At 41.3% G+C, this 26,704-nt stretch overlaps 3 protein-coding genes and 1 long non-coding RNA gene across 4 annotated transcripts in view; 3 read left to right on the forward strand and 1 right to left on the reverse strand.

The window, feature by feature from the left end:
• Nucleotides 1-1,855: 1,855 nt before the first annotated feature.
• LOC134195767 (uncharacterized) lies at nucleotides 1,856-11,476 on the reverse strand. The gene is made up of 3 exons (XR_009972417.1): nucleotides 11,416-11,476; nucleotides 11,256-11,325; nucleotides 1,856-2,394 (listed from the first exon to the last, which is right to left on the reverse strand). It is a non-coding gene; the product is annotated as an uncharacterized LOC134195767 (long non-coding RNA).
• LOC134196000 (tigger transposable element-derived protein 2-like) lies at nucleotides 6,897-8,167 on the forward strand. Its single transcript, XM_062665079.1, has 2 exons — nucleotides 6,897-8,087; nucleotides 8,150-8,167. Exons 1-2 carry the CDS (start codon nucleotides 7,056-7,058, stop codon nucleotides 8,165-8,167), a joined length of 1,050 nt encoding a protein of 349 aa, XP_062521063.1. The 5' UTR covers nucleotides 6,897-7,055.
• Nucleotides 8,162-8,887, forward strand: LOC134195945 (uncharacterized). Its single transcript, XM_062665034.1, has one exon. The coding sequence runs from the start codon at nucleotides 8,187-8,189 to the stop codon at nucleotides 8,736-8,738; it is 552 nt and encodes a 183-aa protein (XP_062521018.1). The 5' UTR covers nucleotides 8,162-8,186; the 3' UTR covers nucleotides 8,739-8,887.
• A 33-nt stretch (nucleotides 11,477-11,509) lies between the features above and the next one.
• Nucleotides 11,510-26,704, forward strand: part of LOC134195430 (long-chain-fatty-acid--CoA ligase 5-like) — a 43,426-nt gene continuing 28,231 nt past the window's right edge. The window contains exons 1-5 of the mRNA XM_062664452.1: nucleotides 11,510-11,668; nucleotides 11,733-11,847; nucleotides 21,805-21,872; nucleotides 24,499-24,606; nucleotides 24,676-24,775. Of these exons, the coding sequence (XP_062520436.1) occupies nucleotides 11,519-11,668; nucleotides 11,733-11,847; nucleotides 21,805-21,872; nucleotides 24,499-24,606; nucleotides 24,676-24,775 (541 nt within the window). The 5' untranslated portion in view covers nucleotides 11,510-11,518. The remainder of the gene's footprint in view (nucleotides 11,669-11,732; nucleotides 11,848-21,804; nucleotides 21,873-24,498; nucleotides 24,607-24,675; nucleotides 24,776-26,704) is intronic.

Genomic DNA, 26,704 nt, shown 5'->3' on the forward strand with positions numbered 1-26,704 from the left:
CTACCACCTGGGTTGACCGAAGTTCCCAGTACCACTGCAAGTTGTCAAGAAACGACGCACAGATGGCAACGTTGTTAGCTGGCTTGTTGCCAGGTTAGCTAATCATGACCAACTCCCTATCTGACCAATTTCTCGTCTCCGCTCGTAGCTACTGCTGCATGCTTACACAAACTGTACAGATATGAAGTGTCCTAGTACTTCCCAAGTGTACCATACTTTAAAATCTCTACAATGACGTCACGCTGCTAGTTACTGCAGTTAATTGCCATAAGTTGACAGATGCTGCCGTCTTCTCCAATTCTGTAGCTCACCTCATACGGATCGATCCAGACAGAGAGTTCACTTGGTAACTGAACAGCACCAGGCCGCAATCCACTGAGTAAAAGAGCTTGTTCCACCACAGGGTCTAGTTTATGATTTATCCGAATACAGCGAAAGGCACTTCCCCGAAGAGGCTTCTCTGGATGCCAGTGGTCGTGAAAACGTTCTCTCAGTAACTCCTGAAGCTTGTTTGTGAAGCGTACTACTTTGTCCCGTTCAGGAGCTGAATGACGCTCTCTCAACAAGCTAGATACGAACTGCGCTGCACAGCTGATCTCTTCTTTCATCATATCAACAAACACGAATACGATCTCTCTTTCAAACAAGCACCTTGATGCCACGTCACGCATCAGAGGAACAGACGCTCTGATAATGACGTCATACTGACAACAAAACGTGATTCATACTCAAAACCCCGGAAGTGAGAAATAAACGAAGCACATCATAAAAGTCACGTGATGGCCTCGGATATTCGCAATCCAATGCGCGTCCTACAGGTTTTTTTGTTAGTAACAAAACGCACTGGCTCACTTGTGCTCATACATGTGTATGTCTAGACTACTAATTACTGTTAGGTAATGATAGATGATGCCTAGATTGCACATGTAAATGCCATCCAGGTGAGATCACCTCAATAGCATGCAGTTTGCTTTGCTGTTGACTTGTGTGCAACAACTAGGGACCATACCGTAACATATGTAACAATACAGTAAAATCAAATGGGAATCGAATATTGCTAACGTGCCACCAGTGTTTAGGAAGGGTGATCTTGTCTGCTCCAACAACTGCATGCCTATATCATAGCTGAGTTGCACCTGCAAACTATTGAAAAAATAAAGTCATCATAACAAAATTCTGAAGCCTATAATTTGCAACGCTCACTCTGGTTTTAAGAACAGTGACTCAAAGTCTCTGCAGTTGACACGTCTCATTCAAGAATGGTCTGAGGCTCTTGATGTTGGTCACAATGTTGGTGTCGCTTTTCTTTGATATATTAACCAAGGCTTTCGATAGCATGGCACGAGGGTCTTCTCACGAAATTACTGGCGTATCGTAAAATCTGAGCAACTTCTTCAATTACCTCTCCAATAAGCAACAGAGGGTAATCTTGAATTATTTTCATCGAAATCAGGTCTTGTTTGTGCTGGTGTTCCACAAGGTTCAATACTAGTCTCATGCAGCCAGACCCTTCCCGCCTACATCTTTCAGGAAGGATGTAGGCAGGAAGGGTCTGGCTACCCGGAAGGATGTAGGCGGGAAGAGTCTGGCTAGGCGAGACTAGTCCATTGCTTTTCAATGTTTATATCAATGACCTGCCATCCTCGAGTCTGTCAAACTTTCAAAGTCGACCCTGTTCACCAACGACACTTCTGCGTATGCATGTCATACTTCTCTTTCATTTATTAAGCTAACACTGAACGATGCCTTGCAAAATAATAGTAAATAGCTGAACATAAGGAAGTTATCTAAAACAATGTCAGCAAATGCAAAGTTATGTTACTTTATTTTTAAAAATAAGTAGATTTCTCTTGTTTTGAATGGTGAATGCCTTCAGTCTATTTCAAATCATTAATATCTTAATATCACTCTTTACCAAAGCCAGTCGAATGTACAACAAAGCATGTTGTCTGACTAGTCTTCTTTGTTCTCTAAATTCAAAACTCCCTTCTGCTAGTCTGCATTCTCTTTATATCACATTACTTTTTAACACCCTATGTCATGTAAGGCATTCTTTACAATAATGCAAATACACGAATTGTTTCACTGATGTCACTCATGTACAATAAATGTGCACATGTGTGTACACATAAACCTACAAGTCACCATAAACCTCCTTCCTCATCTGTTCATGGTTGCACAACTGCCATATTAGTGTCCAGCAGATTGACATAGCTTTGAACCCCATTAGTCAAAAGAAATTTAGCAATTTGCGTATCCTACAGCTAAAGTGCAAGTGAAAATACCTAAAGCATCACATAAATAACAGCAACTCTTCCTGACCAGAAGACATCAAGTGACACAACTTGAGAACTGTTCTTGGTAGCAGTCGACGAGTTCTTTAAACAAGTAACACTAAAACATACAAATTAACTGAATCAAGCAAAATCACACATGCTAGCTGTTTCAATACTTATCGGAGTGTTTAGTTACAGTTGACATAAGTTGCTTAGAGCAGTGTAGCTCTGTCAATCTTTTACTGATATAGAAACCTGGTTGTCTATTTTGTAACAACAACAGCCCCATGCGCAATGCTTGTAAAATGATTTGGTACATACATCCTACAAGTACTAACAGTTTGTGTGGTCTAGCGACTGTTTCCATGTTCCACTCAGTATCAACTTCATTTGATTTTTAAGTGTTAATTTTTTGTTATCTCATGTTTATGACAGTGCAATGGGAACCGCGCATGCTCAAAATGTCATATGATCATTACTTCAATTGTTGTTTATTTTAATATTGATTACTTTTGCTTTGACTTGAAAATGTAAACACTGTAAAACTGACACCTCTCCATACTGGATGTTGCTATCTACCAGGCATTCCATGCATTGAAATGACATATGATGAGACACCTAGGTATCCAGAAGATCTCTTCAGTAGATTCAGTTCAACAAACTATGCCTCCAAAGAAGTTCTCATTAAACAGAATTGTACAAAAAAGTAAGCAAACTAATCCAAGGTCAAAGCTACCTGAGCCTGCATACACAAAATGTGGCTTTGGTAAAAAAACTCATCATCTATTCAGAGGCAAAATTGAACATTTAATTAATGAAAAACTACAGTACTCCTCACTCTCAACAGAAAAGCCATTCTTTGTCTGCAACCCCAAATGATGATATAATATGATATATTTTCTTTCATTATTAAAAAAGTGCAGTTCCCAAAAGGAAAACTTAGAGTGTTAACAGAAAGAGATAAGATAAAAGTAATTATTATTATCATTATGTCATCATAACCCTCTCAGTAGGGCAAGTGGGGTCTTTACCCTTAACTGGCCGGGCACCCACCAACCCGGCAGGTAAGTCCCAGAAAGGAACATGTTACTGTGTAATCCACATGGCGCTAGTACCATATCGATAATTGATTATGTGCACTATGGGGATTTCACCAGCTCTGAACAGAATGCCCAGTAGATATCAAAAACCACCAGGAAGAACTGATCCCATTGCCAACTGTCCCCATGGCAGATCACAGAAACTCCCCATTGACGGAAACAAGTCTACTCTCACAGAAATAGCAAGATGACAATGAGAAAGAACTGACTCATTTCAGTATATTGTTGTCGCCTCCCAGAATTGAACCCAGACCATCATTAACCTCGGCGTCCCAGATCCATGTAGCAACAACCATCATGGTCAAAGAACAAAACTCTAACCACTAGGCTATAGTTTTATTATTGTAATTATGGTGAGTGGGATCTCTACCCTCAACTGGGCATGCACCAATCCAGCAAGTAAGTCTTAGAGAGGTACATTTTAAATTGTTTCTGTGTGATCCATATGGTGCTAGTAACTGGGATATCGATTATTGATTGCTTGCTTATTATTATTTATTGTTGTTATTAGTGTTGTTGTTATTATTATGTTGTGCTCAACCAGGTCAGTGGTCGTAAGGTCTCATGTAAGTAACGAAAGCAAACCCTGCCTCGGAGGTGCTTAGACCATCATGGCTATCTAGACAGAAGACATGACTTACGCAGGATCCAACTGGATCCAAGAAGCACTGTTTTCTGTAAGTGGTAAAGGTTGTTATGACCTGGAATAATGTCCAACCACCGTGCAATACCTGCATGCACTGTGCCCAATGCTCCCAACACCACTGGAACAACCAATGTCTGACACTGCCACATGCGGCTTACCTCCTCCCACAAGTCGCTAAGTGTTGTCTTCTTATTTCTGAAGCAGATGTCAGGCGGTTGGCACCGATCTTCTTAGCAGTAGGAATGGCTGTATCTCACATCATAATAATGTCATCTGTCTCCACAAGTCTATCAGGATGATGTTGGTACTATCTGCTCTCCACTGGAACCCCAAACTGACAACAAATGTCCCAATGGATAATGGAGGCTACCTGATTGTGTCCATCAGTGTCCATCAGTGTAGTCCATCGGTGCCAAGGCACTACAGCCTGCCACAATGTGGTCAACTGCCTCCAGGTCTGCATTTGCACAAGCGACCAGTAAGACTCACAATCTCCATGCAGAATGTTGCACTCATACTACTGAGCCTGAAGAGTTTGGTGTTGAGCAGCAACAACCAGTCCCTCGGTTGCAGCAAAAGATTCGATGACTTCGGCCATCCATAGGTCTCTTTCTGTCCACAGATGGCTTCTCAGTGAGACCGCGATACTGACATTGCATAGGTTTTCTGCCCCAGGACTGTAGATGAAGAAAACTGCTGCACATGTGAAAATGTCTCACAGCTGTCTGAGGCACTTGCTCGAAGACACCAACACAGGATGGTCCCACTTTAATGCAGGCTCTGCGACTTGTTGTCCCTAGCCAGACTTCCCTGCAACTGTGCAACATCATAAACTGACAGGCCATGTGTCGGATCGAATGAGAGGACCATTTGCATGAAGAGATCAGAGCAGAGCTGCTAAGAAGGTAACAGTCCATCCCCACAATACAAGACTGATATGTTGACTCGATCTGTTGCAACCCTCGACTGCCCCCGTTGCACGGAGCGTACAGCTGTCAACGTCTGCTACAGGATGATAAACACTGTGCATAAAAATAAGTTTCCTGGTTCGCCGGTCAAGTTGCTGCATGTCCGCAGTCCTCCAATTATTATTATTAACTAAATTCAAAATACAATTACTCTAGAACAGTCACTCAACCACTTGTCAATCTGATCCTTCAACAACAACAAAATATACAAGATGCTTCTCACCAACCGGCTACCCTCAAAACAACTGTGAGATCTCACAAGCAACAGAAATTGAGGATGCAAGCAGAGACATTAGAGAAAAGTTTACCACAACCAATGTAAAGAATTGTTAAACTGGCAAAAGAAAAAGGGCACTTCTAGCTGGCTCACAGTGTATTCCCAATTGAAATTCGAGACATCACTGTCAAAATCTCGAGCAATGTATCCAAATAGAACCAACATTGCAGCCCTTGACTGGTGAAACACTAACACATCGTCAGGGTTCTCGCTACAGCATGGCAGCGTGGCGCAGCGCCACACTCCAGTAGGAGTGTGCCACGCTTGGAAAGAGTAGATGGGAATCCAAAGTCTTACAGCTAATGTTTGAGAATTCCATACTACTGAAACATAATACTAAAGGTGACAATAGCCACAAATCTAGGCTTTTACAAAATAACACGGGATGACAGCCTCGTTCCAAACGTAGGCACAAGTGTTGATTGCAGTCCTGGATGCGTTGCCTCTGATTCTAGTCCCAGATGTCCTTCCAGTGACCCGGAAAGCGCACCTCTTCAGGCTCTCGTCCAGGAAGTAGAACCTAGAATCTTCTCTAGACTAGTCATGGCTTCATGTGAAGCAACAGCAGTGGTCCACGTCAACCAATGCCTGACGAGAGACTTTTGTAGTTTTGTATTGTGCATGAGAAAACCTATAAACACTGTTAACTAGAGAAGGGCCTAATTACTAGCAATTGAAGTTGATTTCCTTGCTTGAACGTATGTTACACGCAATAGCTTCAACGCAAAGTCTACCTGACATGAGACCAGCTCCAGTGCGCAACTGTAAAGAGCTGACTACATGTGTCATGGTCATGGACCCGCCCATCCCGCCACACTCCCAATAATCTCTAGCGAGAACCCTGCATCGTTGTGCTACCACTGATGACAAAATTCGTCTAGACATTGCAGCAAATGGATTCTCGAGTGGTAGATTCCAAAAGACATTTTTGACGTGCGAGTTTTTAACCCAACAGCCTCCTCATACAAATCTACATCAATTCCTGCCTGCTACAGATGCCGAGATAGAGAAAAAGCAAAATTATGAAAAGAGAATGATACAAGTTGAACATGCTTCATTTATTCCAATCAAATTTTCAGTCACTGGAGGACACAGCAAATCACTTTCAAGAAAAGGTTAGCTTCGTTAACTACTGAAAAGATGACTCTTCGTATACTACGACGATCAACTGGATCCGCTGCCGCCTGAGATTTGCTCTCCTGGAATCCACCATCGTGTCTATTAGAGGCTCCAGGATGAGGTATTCTAGCATCCAGCTATACCTAAGGCAAATGGCATCTCGAAAGCTCGACTTGCGCAGACTGAACCCATGTTGGTCTAATGGTATTGCAGTAAGCCATCTCGATGCTCCTTTCCCACTAGCTGATCCATAGCTCGTTTCGTTTGCTGTGGTAGATCATTTTTCACTGCCTCCATGAAACTTCTGAGACTTTGTTGTTTCTTGTTTCAAATGGTCATTGTTAGAGTCTCCTGTTGTCTGAGCACATCATCTAGAGTTGAGCATTGGTTTTTGATTTTGTCAACTAGAGGGCGTGTGAGGGTTTGAGACAAATATAATTCAGGTTTGAGATCAACCGAATTAACTATTCCAGAGTCCTCCAAGTCTTGCCGGTACAGTAGAGCCTCGCTAATCCGAACCTCGTTAATCCGAACCCTCGCTAATCCGAATGTCCCTAACTGCTTGACCTCGAGTTTCCAGAGAGCATTTAGAATTCCGAGGCCTTGTGCAAACGTCCTTTGATATCCGGGAAATAACAAACATCTGATCATATCCGGGTACACGTTCTCATGTCGTCAGACAAAGATATAACAAAGAAGACAAAACGGGCTCACAAGACTCTAACAATAGAGCAGAAGGTAGCAATACTGGATGAACTGGGAAGTGCCTCCTATTCTGTGCTGTGTGAACGATATGGAATCGGTCGAAGCACCATTAGCGATATCAAGAGGAAAGAGTCTGAACTGAGGCAATACGAAAGGAAGCTAACCGAAATGGGAACGAGTCGACTTGCCAAAACAATGAAGCTTTCTACTTACGAGGAGCTGGAGAGGGCTGTTTTCATGTGGTTTCGGCAGACGCGCGAGAAAGGCATTCCTGTATCAGGCCCACTACTACAAGCAAAGGCCTTGCAGCTTCACGAGAAATTAAAGGAGTCTTCTCAAGAAGAGGATTTCGGCAACTTTGTTGCCTCGTCTGGTTGGCTTTGGAGATTTTGTAAGCGTCATTGCATTAGACAGCTGGCCTTACAAGGAGAAAAGCTGTCTGCCGATAAACCAGCTGCTGATCAGTTTGTGTTACGTTTCCAAGCTTTTGTCAAGGATAGTGATTACAGCACTGAACAAATATTCAACTGTGACGAGTCAGGTTTGTACCATAAGCTGCTGCCTCAGAAAACGCTTGCTGGTCACTTTGAGAGGTCTGCTGATGGGCGCAAGACTCAAAAGGACCGTGTTACCATCAGTGCCTGCTCAAACGCGTCTGGTAGCATAAAACTACCCTTGGTCTTGATAGGTAAATCCAAGAATCCTCGTTGTTTCAAAAACGTCAATCGTGATCACTTGCCAGTGAGTTACTACAACCAGTCTAATGCTTGGGTGAACACAGGAATATTTTCTGACTGGTTCCATCATAAGTTTGTTCCTGTAGTGCAGGAAACGTTAAGGGAAAAGGGTTTGGATGATAAAGCTGTCCTTCTGCTTGACAACTGTTCTGCTCATCCGAATGAAGAAGACCTGATATCAGCAGATGGCAAAGTGATCGCAAAGTTCCTTCCACCGAATGTCACTTCGTTAATTCAACCCATGGATCAAGGTGTGCTAGTATCCATTAAACACCGATACAGGAAAAAGATGCTTCAAGATCTTATTCTTAAAAATGATAGAGGTGTGTCAATCATTGACTTTGTTTGTGGAATCAACATGATGGAAATTTCTGATAAAGTTTCCGCTAGTTGGGATGAAATTACACCTAGAACAATTCGATTGTCTTGGAGAAAGATTCTACCCATTTATCCTGACGAAGGCAGTCAGGAACCTGCTGGCATCACAGAATCAGGAGAGTCATTTGAAGAGCCTTCTTCTAATTTGACCCCTCTCTTCTCTGCTTTGGGTTATGAAATGACTTCAACAGAAATTGAGGAGTGGTTAATGGTAGACAATTTGGATCCTGGTTACACTCATTTGGATGATGATGAAATTGTCACTGAAGTCTTGGCTCACGGTCGTGATGAAGAGACTGCTGCAGATGAAGATGAAATGCAAAGTTCTGATCATGATTCAAGCACAAACCAGTCTGGCATCTCTCATGGCAGTGCATTTCAAATGCTCTCTGATTGTTTGACATGGTTTCGGGAACAGACAGAAGCAACTCAATACAGCTTGAGTGTTCTTCGGAGCCTACGTGACCTTGCAGCTAAAAAGAGACTAAGCACTCTTGAACAGACGCGGGTGACGGACTACTTTGAGAAATGAGTTGCTTTTGCTTGTTGTTGGGTTACCTACTTAGTTAGTTGCGTTGCAAGAATTCTTGTCCCTGCGTAGGCATGTAATTGTTGACATATGTATGCGCAAACGGTCTGGATTGTCAAGGCTATGTCTGGGTCTCCAAGGCTTCGTATTTTGATAATCCAAACAAATTCAGTAATCCGAACAGGTAAGAACGGAGTCTGGTACAGAGCTATTCGGATTAGCGAGGCTCTACTGTAATGAGAAAAGCTTGTGTTCAATGTCACCAGGAGGTTCAACCAGTTAGGACAGGAATGAGTGAGTTACAGATCTGATGTTCCAGCCACTGCACGATGTCTTTTGTGGCTTCATTACCTCTGAGCGTGTATGTCTATTTTCCTCACAATCCATAAAAAATACCGTGTAAGCCGTTTGTGGTTCCATTTGACCAAACTCAGTAAGACGTTCAAGATCAAGTTTCCAAATGGTAATAATAGTATTATTATTATTTAGCTCAGGAAAAAGAAGTTTCATTTTGGTAGACTGTCCTCCTTCTACAAGAACATGGATCTTCACTAAATAAAAGTAAAATAGAGATGCTATATGCCTACGCTACAACTGGACACCTCAATGTCTACCAAAACAAATGTCCTTGTGGAGAAAGTTTTGAAGTCAATCATGCGTTGTCGTGCGCTACAGGAGGCTTTCCTTCCATTCGTCATAACAAAATTGAGAGACATGATGGGTTACCTACTAAACAAAGTATGTAACAATGTAGCCTTGAACTTCCAGACCAGAGAGCCAAAACAATACTAAAACAATTTGGTTCAAAAGTACTTATCAAAAGCTATGCTAAATGGTAGTCTAACAGCCTATGGTCGTTTTATAGTTCAAATAATGAGATGAAAAGATACAATGCTATTCCATTACACAAACATATCATTAATTTTGTATATGCCATAAGATCTCACAAATGAAGAAGAGACGTCTGCCGTGTTTGTGGCAGAACGCTAGCTAGTCTAACTGCCTAACTAGCGAGACTGCCGCTCAACCATTTGTCAAAGGTAATGATCTAGCGATGCTGCTGTATGTGTCCTACTGCCGCAAGCTTGAAATGATCAAAGAACTGGAGCTGAAACTAACTAAGACGGGTGGATGCACAATGAGTCTCTATTCACGGCTCTCATGTACACTAGCCGCTCAGGAAGATTTCACACGTGCATAATCAGAGTTAGTTCACTTAGCATAACCAATTACTGCTAAACCAATCAGAATTTACAACCGACATTCCGGTTGTAAGACGCTGATTGGTTTAGAAAGGCTATTTCCGAAATCATTTAGTATCGTTCTGGTCCAGATGCTCTCTCTGGTCTGGATGTTCGAGGCTTGTAACAATTGACCCACTTTACAACCTCTATTAGGTGAAATCCTGCCACTGCAGACTAACTGTTGAGATAGTGGAGCTCGACTTGACATATTGGCAAGGGCTTCTGGGGTGACAGATTTCAAAAAAACTTTTCAACATTCGAGTTTTTAACTCTCACGCAGCATCTGCCAGATACAGTAGCATTGAAGCCAACTACAAAAAATGAACAAGAAAAACAAAAATATAAAGAACAAATTCAACAGATAGAGCATACGCCTTTTGCACATATAGTATTCTCATGCACAGGAGGATGCCGTAAGCTTACAAAACCTTCTTGAAACATATTGCATCAATGTTGGCTGAAAAGCTTCATTTCACATACAATATTAGACAATCAACTGGCTACGATGCAGAATCTGCTATGCACTTATTATAGATCTGCTGTCATGTGCTTGAGAGGATGCAAAACGAAAAAGAGTTAATTTACAAATATGAAGGAGGCATCGAGCAAGCTGTGGCCAATGGCTGCTTAGCTCACTAACTCATTAGTAACTATCTTTGCTAACAAAATAGTTTCTCTAAGCTAAGATTCTTTAGTTAGTTATTAGTATCTTATTTCACATAAAGTATTACTAGCACAGACACGCTAGTTGTAGTGCTTAGTGTTTCATTGCAAATGTAGCAGTGTGGACATCTTAGTGTTTCAGTGCAAATCTATTCAAATACAGTACATGTTGTTTGATTGAGGTGTGTCGTTATGTCCCTCCATGATGGGCAAGTGAGGTCTTTACCCCCATCTGGGCGCCCACTAACCGGCAGGTGAGCCCAGCAGGGTGAACTAACGTATATTACTCTAAAAAAATATTTAGTCGCCAGCATGCAGATAAGTCAAACAGCATGCATATCATGCTAGCTGGCCTACTGTACTTGTACACATAATGACGGACACGTGCAAATTTTAAGAACGTACCTAGATATAATATATATATATATATATATATATATATATATATATATATATATATATATATATATATTTCTATCGCATCACCACAGTAATGCAGTAATGCAGTTCCCACTGGGGGACATCCTAGCAACTCTCGAAGTCTCAAGAGTACGTTTGATTCATTGTTCCAATATAACACATAGATAACTACAGTAGTCTGCATACATATTACCTGTTGGAACTATACAACCCAGCCGCGAACAAGACTCCGCAATCCTTCCAATTCGATGTCGCCGTATTCCCTAGACAATTCAATACATCACTATTCACATTTTACATCGACGTGGTAAAGCGATCTCTAGCAGAAACAAATTTCGTCTCTTGCGACATACAGCATTCTGGTGGAGCTCCCGTAGCCTCGTCCCCAAATTCTCTCGCGCTTGCTTTGTCCAGTGCCCGTATAACAAGGCTAGAGCTCCCGGATTAGGTCTTGCTATGTTTGCTTTCGAGTTTCTGCTTGACTCTCCTGTTCTATTGAGTCTTCTAATTGTATTTGTGGGCATATGTTTCTACGCCGCAACTGCAAAGTTTCGGCAACTGCAGCGATGCGGAATCGATCTAGACTTTCAGTCTGTGGAACTGCCAGTAATTCGCGATTTTAATAGTTGGCTCAACATCTAGTCATAGCTATTTTATCTCTAATATATAGGGAAGCAGCAGAGCTCGTATTAGTAGATTGTGCGTAGGTGATCAGCTCGTTTCTGCCTACTTCAAAGATGTAAAGACACAATACGACATGTTTCAACGCGGACGGCGCTTGGCAGGTATCTTGTTAAGTAATTAATTACAAAGAAACTACGAGCGTAGCGAAGCTTATAACTAGACTCCCCGCTAGGTTGCTACACCACGTGCGCTAGCTGTCACGTGCGTATAGGTCAGTGTGGTTTCTGGTTTCACACTAAAGCGCAAATACTTAGCCTCGAACTTCCAGACCAGACAGCGCGCGCAGCGCGCGAACTCTAATCTGGACCAAAACGGCACTAAAATAACTTTGGGAATAGCCTTGTAAGCCAATCAGCGTCTTATAACCGGAATGTCGGTTGTAAATTCTGATTGGTTTAGCAATAATTGGTTATGCTATGTGTAATTACTGTGGATGACGTTGCTCTCAAACAGTAGACTCTGCAAAATATCTGGGTCTTATTTTTGATCACAATCTGAATTGACATCCCCATTTGAGTTCTGCTGTGAAGAGAGTTGCACGAAAATTAGGCGTTGTATACATGCAGGTCATTCAAATTACTCAATGTTCCTGCTCGTGTGGCGTTTGTGCGATCGATTCTTCAACCGGATCTTGACTACTGCTCTTCTGTTTGAAATGATGGTTCAGAGAATTGAAAAGCGATGTCTACGAGTCCTCGATGGTCGTCGTGGTAGGGAGCCCACTGGTGATATTTCACCTATCCTTGCAAAGTATGGCCTGAGCACCTGCAAGACACGTCATGCTTTCTACTTAGGATCTCTAGCTCATTGCGGTTTCTATTCGCTGGCTCCCAGCGAAATTTGTTTTCGATTTGAGAAGGCAGACATCAGCAGCAAATATGACACGCGTGTCTCAGCGCCAGGAGTCATCCTCTCACGGCCACACACTGAAGCCCTGCGCCGTACCTTCTTCTATCAGGCCCAGTGTTTCTGGAACTCGCTCCCTTCATCATTGAGAACGATTTCAAATAGAGTAGTGTTTAGGTATCATCTAAGGAACTATATCTGTATGCTTGATTAGATTTATTGTAATTAATAGTGTAAATAGTTTCTTGTAAGCACAGTTCCCGGAAGATCGGCCACTGTGTCGAGGGATTCCCATCGTAAAATAAAGTCTCAATCAATCAATCAATACTAATGCTGATGACGTGCCTGAGAAATTCCTGTGGGCGGCTAAGAGCACGCCAGAGCTGTGATGAAGACTCTGGTGCACACACACACATCTTAGTTTTAGTTTCAGCTTCAGTTCTTTGATCTTTTCAAGCTTGCGGTGACAGGACATGCACAGCAGCGTTGCTAGACCATCACATTTGGCATCTGGTCAAGCGGTAGTCTCGCTAGTCAAGCGGTTAGACTAGCTAGCAGTCTGCCGAAGAATCAAAGAGTCATCGTTTCATGACGTCCATCAAGATATCGCCATAAACACGGCAGATGTCTCTTCTTTGTTTGTGAGATCTCATGGCAGTTACAAACGATATGTTGATCTAGGTAAAACAATCCTACACTGTTAGACTAACATTTAGCATCGCTTTTGATAAGTACTTCCGAAATCATTTTGTATCGTTGTGGTCCAAACTAGAGTTTGGGCGCTTTGCGCACTCTTTGGTCTGGAAGTTTGAGGCTAAGGAGGACTGTACCATATCTCGTCATGTGACAAACATGTTTGTAACGTGACCAAAATGGCGTAACATGATTGGTAGATACTACTGCTATTTAGCATAATAGTTTCCGTAAGAGGGCTTTTGTAATGCACAATCACACAATTAGAAAGACTAAGTACACAACAGTTATAGAGCTACTAAGCCATTACGTGTCGATTACTTGTTGATAGCATCCAGGTCTGTGAGAGTGCGACTAGAGAAGGACTTTTGAGAAAAGCAGTCTCAATGGTAACTAGATGTGCATTTGCGCTTGCCTATATATATTACCTGTTGAGCCACGCGTGTACGTGAAGGTAAAGCCTCTTTTTTCAAGAGGCTGCGACAGGTTCTGATTTCTGCATCTGCCAGAGCATCACGTTCAGGCGTTTCTGTTATTTACGTCCAGCAGATTATGTTGGACCAATTTCAAGCTAATATCAGTCACGTCGAGGTTGTGAGACAAGCTTTCCCGGAAGCTCGCCACAGGGCGGATCATGCCACCATAACATACGTCTACAATGGTATTGCCTTAGAACCAGTCTCTGCTGGAGTTATAGCACATTCTACTGGCGCTTCAGACTTGTGAAATCACTCCTCGCCTTCTACAAGCAAGATACGCACTACGTACAAGAAATGTGGGCATGCAAAGTGCCTGTTTGACCTGTAGAAGTCACAAGCAGAATCGACAAGATTTGAATCAAGCAAGTGGAACTCCAGCAAAGCTCAAGAGATTATGCAGAGACGCCAATCAATTGGCAATTAGTAGAAATGACTCTGTCGTCCGAGATGGAACGTTTGCGGGAGTCCGACTGCTGTTCTGTTGGTCAAGGGCCTGTTTTGTGGCAAGATTTACGTCGTTTCTTTCTGTGGCATGGCAAGATTACGCCGATTTAAGCCGAGACAAGTTGTTAGGCTCTGGGGTAATCTACCACCTTTTGTGTCATTTAGCAGAGTCTTTGCAACCTATTAGAAGTCTTAGCCGAGACTGGCGGGCTGAGCTAAATATCTTAATTAGACTCAAAACATGTCACATGACGAGATATGGTCCAGTCCTCCTTCATGCTTAGGCCAACCACATGTGTGAAACCACATGGACCTATACACACCTGACAGCTAGCACACGTTGTGTAGCAACCTAGTGTGGAGGAGGACTGGGCACGAGTCTACTTCTAATCCGGTTCGCACAACAGAAAGGGGCGTAGTCCTATATAATAGCTCTCGGCGTGTGTGTGTGTGTGTGTGTGTGTGTGTGTGTGTGTGTGTGTGTGTGTGTGTGTGTGTGTGTGTACACGAACCTCAAACAATTTCTCTTCCCATGACCCAGTTTCATTATAAGTCCTACTTCAAAAAGTTCTTTCCGTGTCTGACTACAAATCAGTATAAGAACGATTCATGCAAGTGATCAAATGGCGACGAAAAAGCCTCATGAAGTTTTGTCGCCCCATCCTTTGTATTGTAGCTAGGGATTGTGTGTCCTTGACAACCGAGAAACACCTTCAGAAGCTGACTGCTAACTAGTATGCCACCTACAGACAACTGTTCACACATTCCGTACTACAGTATGATCAATCCTTACTACACTGTGCTGTATCTAACACTGGAGATAGCCAGTGTTTGCCGATATCAATTTGTATGTCAGCAAACATACCATACCACTGTCGTTACAATGGAAGTGAATCCATACTTATACTGTACATTTTAATTGTCTTGATCACGATCGTGAAACGGTGACTACCTACCAGGCCTAGATACGTAGTCTAACTAGGAAGTTGCATGTTCACTTCCATGACAGGGTTACAACAAATACGTATTGTATATCTAGGGTGTTTCAGTAGACAGTCAGAAAACTTCGTTGCGACTTGTTGCTCACCAACGTGAGCTACCTGCAGATACCTACAACTAGTAATATGTGAACACTGAAAAGGCTAAGGGGCTGTCCTTATTTCTTTTTTGTCAATTTAAATTACAGATGACCCATGCACCCACCCACTTCGAATTCTATCCCTACAGTAGAATAATACAACTTGACAGTAGTTTTTACACTACTAGTAATATATCTACTATTTTGGTTTAAATATAGCTTTGCCTGATTGCCAGATATATTTCCAATAGAATCCATGGCTTCTATTTCCTTTAAGTTGCAGAACCACGTGGCCTTAATTTTGGGCAGCTTTTAGTCAAGGGCAGCTTCTATTTACTGACAGCGTTAGTGGCACTGGAAGCTCTGTTTATGCTAGTTTGCACTGAATGGTAAAATAAGTAGCTCTACTGTTTTTCTATATCGTAAACATAAGTACCTTTTTCTTTTGTCTTACACTGATTGCCTTGTGACTACTTTATTGCTGTTACTTTTGTATCACACTACTCATCATCTATCACCACTTGTTACGTTCAAAACTTGTACCTCAGCTTCGTGGTTTACTGTGGTTTCTATTCAAGGGTGGTTTCTATTTGTTCAGGATGCTGAATCCTGTTGTCTGTGTTGAGGGTGCATGGTTCTATTTGAGAGCAGCTTCTATTTGAGGAAATACAGTATATTTATTAAATCGCATCTTTAACACATGAATTTAATGCATGTTCATATACTGCAATCCCCTGGCTATGTTTCATTCATGCTTCTACAGCAGCATTCAAAGCTGCCATAGAGTGTCTTCTACTGGCAACTTCTCTCCTAGAGAATTGACACATGTGACACTGCTCTGCTGTCATCTGTCATTACCTGACTTAAGAGGCTCGGGCACTACCCATTGCTCCTGATTGATCACAGGAAAGTTACTTCTGTTGTTGTATTGGATTTCATAAGTAGTCTCTAGTGTCATTTGCCAAATCATTGTTCCTGGCCATTACTTGGGCATGGTTTACATCCATTTGTAAAAATATAGAAAAACTCTCTTCTTAGGCTGTGGTTGACTCAGACTTGTGGAGGCTGCACTGCTATTTTGCTGCTGACTCTTTTCAGCAGCTTGTTGACACTGGGTGTCATCTTTCTCTTTCCATTGCTTCTGAGCTCACTAATCACTTCTATTTCTGTTATCACAACTTTTAGTTGCCACAAGGCTCTAGTAAACTGCTTGTACTGTGTGTCGGGAGGATTCAGAAGGAACGCCTTTTAGCATATGAACCAAAGAGAGTCAGCTGAGACATCATGATTGCTCCTGCACATGTGCACAATGTGAGAACAGCTGATTGTTTGTGATTGAGTATAACTTCATTGAATCGCTACCGTGAACATTGGAACATTTCTTTAGCATTTAAATCTCATGGACTGAATGACACTGGCAGCAAGTACAGTGTACTGGTCTGAAGGAAGACAAGGATATGACGTCATTAAAATTAGTATTTTAAATTCTGGTGGAGGGCTTACCCGCTCACCCACCCACTTTGTCTCGAATCTGAATTGATTAAAAAGGACAATAGTAAATGACCCCTACTCATGACTGGTGTAGTTGAGTGTATTGGTCTGAGGTGTGAATTGTTGAACAAACCAGCATTGCTTAGACTTCATAACTAGGCCCTCCTGCTTGTACAGGGAAGGGACGTACGCAATTTTTGCATGCATATAGATTACTCTGAATAGGGTAATTAATATCTTCAGGCATGCGGAACTGGCATTTTCTGGAGCTTGAAACGATGATAGTGGCTGGTGAAAAAAGCAGTTCTGGTTTCAATATGACAGGACAGTCCACTCTCATTCTCTCGGTAAACTTTAGCTTTTAATGTGGGGTTGGTGAAAAAAGCAGTTTTGCTTTCAATATGACAGGACAGTCTACTCTCATTCCCTTGGTAAACTTTAAAGGGTAACTGCAACGCAAAAATCAAAAATTCTTTTATGTTGGAAATTGATAGTCCTAGTTGCATACATGACAGGAAAAATAGTTTAGATTTTTAAGTTAAGTCTTCGCTGAGATATAGCACGTCAAAGTTGCTTCCGGTTCTTCAACTTCCAGTAATGCATTATAATGCGCGTGGTGTAGTGTGACGTCACTGAGGGGAGACACGTGTGCATCTGTATTGTCAGCGACCTGTAAAAATGACTAAATCTTCATATCCAAGGCAACGCTGCTAGGGTGGAGGCGACAGCAACAACAGCGAGTCTTCTGAAGAGCCCTCTGGTAGTTTTTACGTGATGATAACGTTCTGTCATTGCATGAATCGCAGGATGAAGAAGATCTGCTGGGAGCCATTAATAAGTATACGTAGTGATTAGACCACACAGGTTTGAGTTCAGCGACAATGCCTCTGAAGCTTTGAGATCGCCTGCTGCCTTGGAAGCGGACGAGGAAGAGGACAGACTATCCGATAGCCTCTCATCATTGCAAGTAGAAGTAGGAGTTAGCAACGTAATCGATGCACATCCATGTAAGTAAACAACATCCACAGGTTTCAGCTGCGGTCATTGTGAGATGATGGATACGTACTCGTGTCGAGTGCGTGTGCTGTCAAAACGTATTTGAGGTTGTCTCAAATAATGACACGATAATAATGTCGAATACTAGCAACAATAGTGGTGCAGTGTACTGGTGAGTTCATGCAAAACTGTATTGCTGTACGTGAGAAAGAGAATAAAATAAGTTGAAATACGTACGTTGAATTCACGTTGACACAAGGTTTGACTTCACTGTACAGTATACTGTAACGCATACGACTGCATTTACTACACATGATGATCAAGAGGCGAGTCTATCTAGAGGCATCAAGAGTTTGACCTCTCCTAGCCATTTGCAGTACTTTTAGTCCTGCATGAGAGTCTTCCTTACCTTCCCACTTCTCAATTACGGCTCTCCTTTTCTTTTGCAAAGGTTCCAGAGTGCTGCGACCTTGAAGTGTGGAGGCAGGTAGATGGAAAATGGTGGCCTCAATTTCGCTCTTCTACAACCCAGACCAAGCTCTTGACTAGACTTGGCTGTACGTATCTCGAAGCAATCAGGCTAAAAGTGGCTACTGCAGACTCCTGTCCACTCAGTAAGACGCGTTGTACTCAGTAGCAGTCGCCCGGACAACACAAACATCTCTGCAATTGTCCTCAATATTTTGCGATTCCCACTCTTTCCTTAGCTTGGGGATGTTCAGAAATCGAAACATGATTGCGTATGACTTGCGTGAATTGGTGCATCCTGCAGCCACGCAACACCGAACCATTCTTTCACCACAAATTCCTTTGTTTACAATACATGCTAGCGTGGAGTCTTCCCTCAGTGACGTCACACTATGCTATGCCTGTTATAACGAGTTACCGGAAGTTGAAGAACCGGAAGCAACTTTGACATGCTATATCTCAGCGAAGACTTAACTTAAAAATCTAATACTATTTTTCCTGTCATGTATGCAACTAGAACTATCAATTTCCAACATAAAAGAATTTTTGATTTTTGCGTTGCAGTTACTCTTTAACTTTTTAATGTAGAGCTGAAGCACCAGCAGGGTAGTTCTACAGCATGTGTAAAACAGGAAAGACGTGTTTATCTGGCTACTAGTTGCAATGGGGTACAAGAAGTAGTGCTTTCACCTGTCACCATGTTTGTTTGACTACAAGCTAGGAAGATGTAATGAAGGTCTAGGCTTATAATTTTTAAATTGCTGCCACAAACTACAAGGTGAATAAACAGCTCTTAAATGGAATTACTGCATGAGGACTCTGTGCATGCAATATTCGACACAGAAATTGTTTCGCCATCTTCCATGTCTTGCTACATATGGCACTTGGTGGTTTGAGCACTCCTTTAATCAGCTCAAAGTTCCAGAAAATTTGTATCAGGGTCTGTCCTGCATCCTCACATTAGGGCTTGGGTACAAGGCTATCATTTACACTGTGGTCTTCGGAGAGAGTCAGATAAATGTGAAATGTGGTTCCCATGTAAAGGCCGTGAGCCATGAAAGTGGTTGATTTTACGTTAGCAGTTGCATACAGGTACCTTCTGTTGTTTATCCCCGACAAGACCTGGCAATCACAAACATAAATTATACTGTTCTGGTAAAAACACTTAGCATGTTTCACAGATTTGATTGGCAATTTGTCCATTTTCTCTAGATCTAGTTGCTATGTACAACAAATCACAAATATTGCTTTGTGATTGGACCAAACTAAGGTCATGGCACATTTCTGAGCATGGCAGACATCTGCACACATAGTCACACATCCGCACACATAGTCACAGACTGGAATTTGTTCCAGCCATACATGTTTTGAGTACACTACTCACTAGGTCACATGGCTTTTACAAGTCCCGTTCCCAGGCTCATAGCTGAAATTAACATTGTAGCAGGCCACACCAAACCAGGTCAGCCAACTCTAGCATGGTCCCAGCTTGACTGACTTGCATTTGCATGTTTGACCAAACTGTGCCAAGCTGACTGTTTTCTTTCGTATTAATAATCAGACATACACATGGATACATCTGTAACTGTATACAATAGGTGAACCTCCATTGACATGTCACAACGAAGGCCACCAAGTATTTGCATGCAACATGCCACTATGATACCTCAGCTTGCCATTTTGCCTCAGGACCTACTCAACTTTTATCAGTGATTAAATCCAAGAGTTATAGGTGTTTGCACGCAACATCTCAATGTGCATTTGATGGGTTGCATGCTGATACAGCCTTTTTCACGATACTGAATATGTGAAAATTGTACTTTTGCAGGTTAGCAACACTTTGTTGTCCGCTTTCACGTAAGGGATAGGGGTAGGAAAGCATGCGCTTTGTATGCTCGTGAAAATGCCAAAAAATGAACAATCTTTTAGTATATACATACACACACACACACACACACACACACACACACACACACACACACACACACACACACACACACACACACACACACACACACACACACACACACACACACACACACACACACACACACACACACACACACACACACACACACACACACACACACACACACACACACACACACACACACACACACACACACACACACACACACACACACACACACACACACACACACACACACACACACACACACACACACACACACACACACACACACACACACACACACACACACACACACACACACACACACACACACACACACACACACACACACACACACACACACACACACACACACACACACACATATATATATATATATATATATTTCCAGTACACTTGGATATTGCATTGCTATCACTGTCAACAATACATTCATGATTATCTGCGGCAAATTTTGCAGACAAGTGACAATAGTGCTTTACATAAGCACTGGTGGCTAGGTTAACTGATGCTGTCATGGTGCTTCTTTAACTGGCAGTGTAGTTGTCGTATCCTCAGACATTCTATATCAGACCGCTAGAATTAAACTTTGATAGTGATGATCAAACATGGCAGATTGTTAAGGAGCATTCCAGAGATAGGCTCTAGGCTGCTGGCTCTGCCTTCGCTCGCTAATGGGAAATATATACTAACCAAGTTAGGCATCAGCAGATAAATCAGTAAAGGTTGGTCATTATTGCTAGGTGAAGAAATTTAGTTTTGGGGCAAGCTGACAAATCTCTTCCATGTTTTTGTTGTGAATACAAATGTAGCAAAGTGCATGCATGATATGGAAAAACTGAGGGATATTGTGCAATAAACACAAAGAATCTTGATTATTGTTTTGTTTGTGAGGAGATAAGATTATCATTGTACAGTACCAGCACTTGTTGTGTACTTGACATAAGGAAATTTCATTTTATCGTAGCTGTCAGGTTAGTTTGACTTGGATCTTATTGAAAAACTTAGTCTCAATATTGTGTTTTTGTAGTTATCTACTCTATTTGTTATGATTGCTGTAGTTGTAAATCTTGTGTCTGGATGGGGGAGTGCATCTATTTTACTAAGACTGATGTGTTAGTAGTGGTTCTCACCTATATCTTCTTGTATGGCAACGTTTTAGCTACTCTATATATCATCAGTGTTTGTGGTACTCAGCTTGGTAATATTGGAATCGGACTGTTTCTCTTTCTGAAATTGACATGCTGTTTCTCAACTGTTCAGGCTAGCACATTGTAATGGCATGTTGAAAAGGGAGACAACACACTATAAGCACACTGTTTGTCTAGGTTGTTGATGACAATACATAAAGTTAATGCCTGTATCGCCATAGTGATCGAGTTTGATGTTACATTTTAAGAAAGCTCTCATAGCTGCACACCTGATTTCTTACAATGGTCATACATATCTGATTACAAGGCCACTACATGCTTTACAGGTCTTTACTCATTACTTCATACAGAGTCAAAGCCAAATAGTTTGCATTATTAATAGATAATTTGATTTTTGAAAGCTTATGTAATAGATGACACAAAATAACAAATACTGATATGAAATAAACACAGATTTTGTTGACTGTCGTTGTTTTTAGGTGATCAGCCATGTGTGGGCTATCGGACAGCAAGGAATGCTGACTTTCAGTGGCTGACATACAACCAGGTAGAAGTTTTGGTCTTGTAACACAGCTTCAAGTAGGCAGTCACACAACTGTGCATTAGTGATGGTAGCCAAACTTGATTTCAAATTAGAGCATTGTATGTTTGCAAAAGCCATTGGATCTAACTACTGTTCACGTCAATGTTTGCAGCGTGGTCAAAATTAGATCATTGAAAATGCTATCCAGGTTTAGGTATTTGAATATGAATACTAGTTTTACGTAAACATTTTAAATCATTGTTTCTCTTGAGTATATTGAAACTAACACATCAGCATGGATCTTTAATATCTGTCTGATGGTTTACATATTGAGATTGGTACTTGATTTATGAGCTGTGTCAAAGGAGGCAAAGGCACAACTCAATATCTCAGCATATTGAACAACTTTCACGCATTTTTATCTGTCTGATGGGTTACTTTGAGATGAGTACTTGATTTATGAGCTGTGCCAATGGTAAAATAGAAGGTTTGATCGCATAGCTTGTATTACCATTTTGTGCATGTAAAAAGTACAGTAGGATGTCACTTATCCGAACACTTCCTTTCTCTGACTTGTTCGTTTGTATCTCTGAATAGTTCAGATAACTGACGCCTACTTGACACGCCCATGTAAAAGGTCTTGGAATCCGAGGCTAGGTGTTGGTACGTACTTTATGTATTATTATACCACATCAAGAACCATAACAACAAACGACTCATTTTAGCTTCTTTGTCTGTGGCTTTTTTGACATTGCTATATCACAGACAGGGATTTCTTAGACAGCTCCCAACTTTCGTACAAGCTGTTAAATTGCATTCAGAAATGTATCAGCAACAGATAGGGACATTGTAGGATGAAATGCAGCATAATTTCTAAGACTTACCAATAAGTATCTCATTTATTCAAAGCAATCATTGAATGAAATGCAAGGTTTCATCTGAAGTAAAATGCAGCATTAACTAGAAATGGTTTATTTGAAGTATAATAAAATCAGTTTAAATTAGTCATCTCCCTGGTTCAGACAACAGGCTTGCATTCGGGGAAGCATAACTTGCATACACTTACGCATAATATGGAAAACATTACATGGATAAGAATTACACATGTACTCTGATGCTCATGCGCATTACCGTTTTGTGCACGCAAAGCTATAGTGAGTCTGAGCCACAGGCTGTCCGGTAGACCAACACGTTCAGTTAACTGCTGTTCAGATAAGTGACGTCCTACTGTAGTGCAGCACAGCATTTCAGATCGTGGATTAACTTAGTTTACATTTGATTACAAGTGTGTGAGGGACGAGGATGTGAACATTAGTATATATAGAAATGTATTGCCCTCTAAACAATGAATAGAACTGTTAGGTGTTGTGCCTGATCAATATGGATCTGATATCGGTGCTATAGGCAACTGATCTTGGAGATTCTATGGTGCAGTTAATGCGGCTGTCGTGAGATTGGGAGGATGTTGGTTTTGGACATGGCATGCAGAATGGATGTGCAGCTGTTTTGGTTTGGAGATTTTGGACTTGGAAAGATTTTGCATACAGAAAAAGAGTGAGACATGGTCTGTGATGAAGGACAAACAATCAGTAATATGGGAAAGTAGTTTGTGCATCCAAGAAAATGAAGAAAAGTCAGCTAAGTTTTAAGACGACAATGTTGCATTCTGTAAATGAGATACTGCAGTAGTAAAGTTTATAGCACGGGCAGTGAACAGACAACCATTAGGAGTAGAGGAGTTAGAATGTTAACATATGGCATCCTCATAATGGTGCTAATGATTCATGGAGAAGACATACATCCCAACAGCAAGAGGCATTACCACTCGTTAATACCATACAGAGGTTTTGTTGAATTAGCAACACTACCAGAACACTGTTATGGTCATACAAGTCTGTCCTAGTTCAGACAGCTCAAAATAAATACCAGTTGTGTCCTTCCCACTTCCCACTGTCACTCAAACGTCACAGGAGGATAGTTGTGCAGTTCTCATTTAAACCAAACACCTGCAATGTATGCTATCATACACCACAAACATTACTACAACTACAAATACACATACACTGTACTCACACCAGGTGACCTAAACACATACTACTGCATTGTATTAACGTCAATGCTGATCTTTATAGTAATACTAAATTTACATACATTCTGATAATGATCTCTTAGATAAAGACTTCTGAAGCACTACTGTGTGATTGCTCTGACAGAAGAATAATCGTACCTGTGTAGATGCCGGTAGTCTTTGTGCAAATGCAATATTGGCACACGCAGTGTTCAGAAATATTTTGCTTGCGACTGCAAAGTGCTCAGTTGTGAACTTGAGGAATACGACATACATGAATGTAACCACAAGCAGAGAAATGAAACAGAAAACTCTTACCATATGCAGATTAACTGTAGTGGTTGCAGATGGACGAAAAAAGATATTAGGAGTACATTTTAATTCTTGGAACATCTAATCATTTAATTAACAAACCAGTGAATCCTGTAAACTCTGTCTCTGAGCTTCACATGACTTATTTAGATATTTCCAGGTTACAGACAGGTTTACCTCAAATGTGTCATATGTAGAGTGTAGTGAAGTTTGCACTGTGTTTGTTCAATGGAAATCTGCATATTGTGTACAAGTATTGTTCTTTTATAGGTGAACGATCATGCCACGTGGTTTGGGTCTGGTCTGATCAAGAAGTTTTCTTGTGGAAATACTGAGTCATCTAAATACATAGGACTTTATGCAAAGAATCGACCAGAGGCAACTTTATCTGTGATTCTAATGATTATTGGTGCTATATATTATCTCTGTTCTTTGTTCTTTTTTTAGTGGGTCATCACTGAACAGGCAGTAAATGCATTTGGTCTTGTGCTAGTTCCTCTTTACGACACTCTGGGAACTAATGAATTTTCTTTCATCATTAATCAATGTATGCTTTGTGTCTATATCAGTAAAATGTGTGTGTGTGTTTGTTGTATATTTTCCAAACATCAAATTCAAACTATCGTATTCGCTGGTAATAACATTCTAGGTTTATAGAAAAGAATGCTTTTTCCAGGCATATACTAGGGCATGGGCGTTGTTTTGGTCCTAGGCGTATACATGGTTGCTAAATGCTGTCATTTCGCAAGTCATCATCTAAACACTTGAAAACAGAAATACCACAAATGCCTGCAATTATCCCTTTGCAAGATCAAAGGTACTGGTATTCGTACAGCATCAGCATACACGCAGAATCTAAATGCTACGTATACACACGCTAACCAGAGTAGTCAGCCTGAAACTCGTCAACAGTATCAGTGTCAGCAAATGAGTCTAGTGGTAAGCACTTTCACTCAACGCTGACACCAGGTCATCAAACTCACACAGACAGAGACGGACGTTCTGCGGACACCATTTTGTTTATTCTGTGCATGTATATTCTGGACATATACTTGGGCATAGGCGCTATTTCAGGCTAAAGTTCTGACCTGCTGCACTCGGGTGCATATGCGGGCATGGACATTATTTTGGTATGAGCATTATTACGAACGAATACATCACTGATAAATTAAAAAAGTTTACGAGTTCACAACTAATGAGTAAGCTAACAACAATAAGATCTAAACCTAAGGAAAACACAACCACTCTTGAAGCCTATCATAATAAAAAAAAGTCCTGCAGTCAATGACTGAAAAACTGTTTGCTGAATGGTTCAGCATCCATGTTTTCAACCTCGAGAAATAACAGTTTTCTGATGATAACTTCGCATTACACTTCTACCAAAAATATTTTTCACCAAGAATCAATGAACTTGCCAATGTTGGATCTGTCTGTATGGCTGGCTGGCTGGCTGGCTGGCTGGCTGGCTGGCTGGCTGGCTGGCTGGTTGTCTCAATAGATACATTTCCCATTTAAATCAAAGATTTTTACATCATGGGCAACTTAAAAGAGAAATGTCCTCAGTAACACTCATACAACAGGGCCATACGATCATAAAGTTTTCAAAATTACACTGAGTACACTACATTTCGACGATCTACAGTAATCTCGCTATGCAAATATTTTTGTCTAAGATGACTTTCGCATTACATTATGGTAGTGTCACTGAAATGGTTGATCGCCACGTGGTCTTGAAGTTGATCTGATTTTGTTTGTCTGTTTGTCTGTCTGTCTGCCTGCCTGCCTGCTGGTTTGTCTGTTTACCTGCTGGTTTGTCTGTTTATCTGTTTGGGTCTGTCTGTCTGTCTGTCTGTCTGTCTGTCTGTCTGTCTGTCTGTCAATGGTAGTATATTTTCATAAATTACAGCTATTACAGTGAAACGCAAACTACAGATTGCTATAATGTTCTCAAAGTCTAATACATTTTCTAAACATATTTTCAAGGCCCGAAGGACCTGGAAGACTATATTCGACAATCTAACGTGCAAGTCCCTCTACTTTCCTGTACATCCCTGTCTGTCTGTCTGTCTGTCTGTCTGTCTGTCTGTCTGTCTGTCTGTCTGTCAATACATATATTTTTATACATGTGCACTATTACAGTCTAATTGTCCAAACACCAGTCCAAAGCCCACAATGGGCCACACAACAAAGCTCAACTACTTATAATTAACAAATGCTTCATCAACATTCAGAGAGTTTTTAAACTGTCCTGCTCTTCCTAATTTCTACTAATCACATTAGCATTGCATCTTTGCAATGCTATAGACAAACAGCAACGCCAGTACGTCTTGGAACTCTCTGCTGTTCTTCCTTCCATCTTCATCTGTTGAGAGAATGGACAGTCGATTAAGAAACTGAGAGCATCATGTCCCCATCTTCCAAAATGTCTGTCTGTCTGTCTGTCTGTCTGTAAATTTGTGTTTGTGTCTGTGTCTGT

This window comes from Corticium candelabrum, chromosome 20, assembly GCF_963422355.1.
Source record: "Corticium candelabrum chromosome 20, ooCorCand1.1, whole genome shotgun sequence".
In the NCBI taxonomy this organism is placed as follows: domain Eukaryota; kingdom Metazoa; phylum Porifera; class Homoscleromorpha; order Homosclerophorida; family Plakinidae; genus Corticium; species Corticium candelabrum.

Excerpts from the sequence above, each read along its gene's own strand:
- LOC134196000 (XM_062665079.1), top strand. The coding sequence starts at position 7,056 with ATGTCGTCAGACAAAGATATAACAAAGAAGACAAAACGGGCTCACAAG.
- LOC134195945 (XM_062665034.1), top strand. The coding sequence starts at position 8,187 with ATGATGGAAATTTCTGATAAAGTTTCCGCTAGTTGGGATGAAATTACA.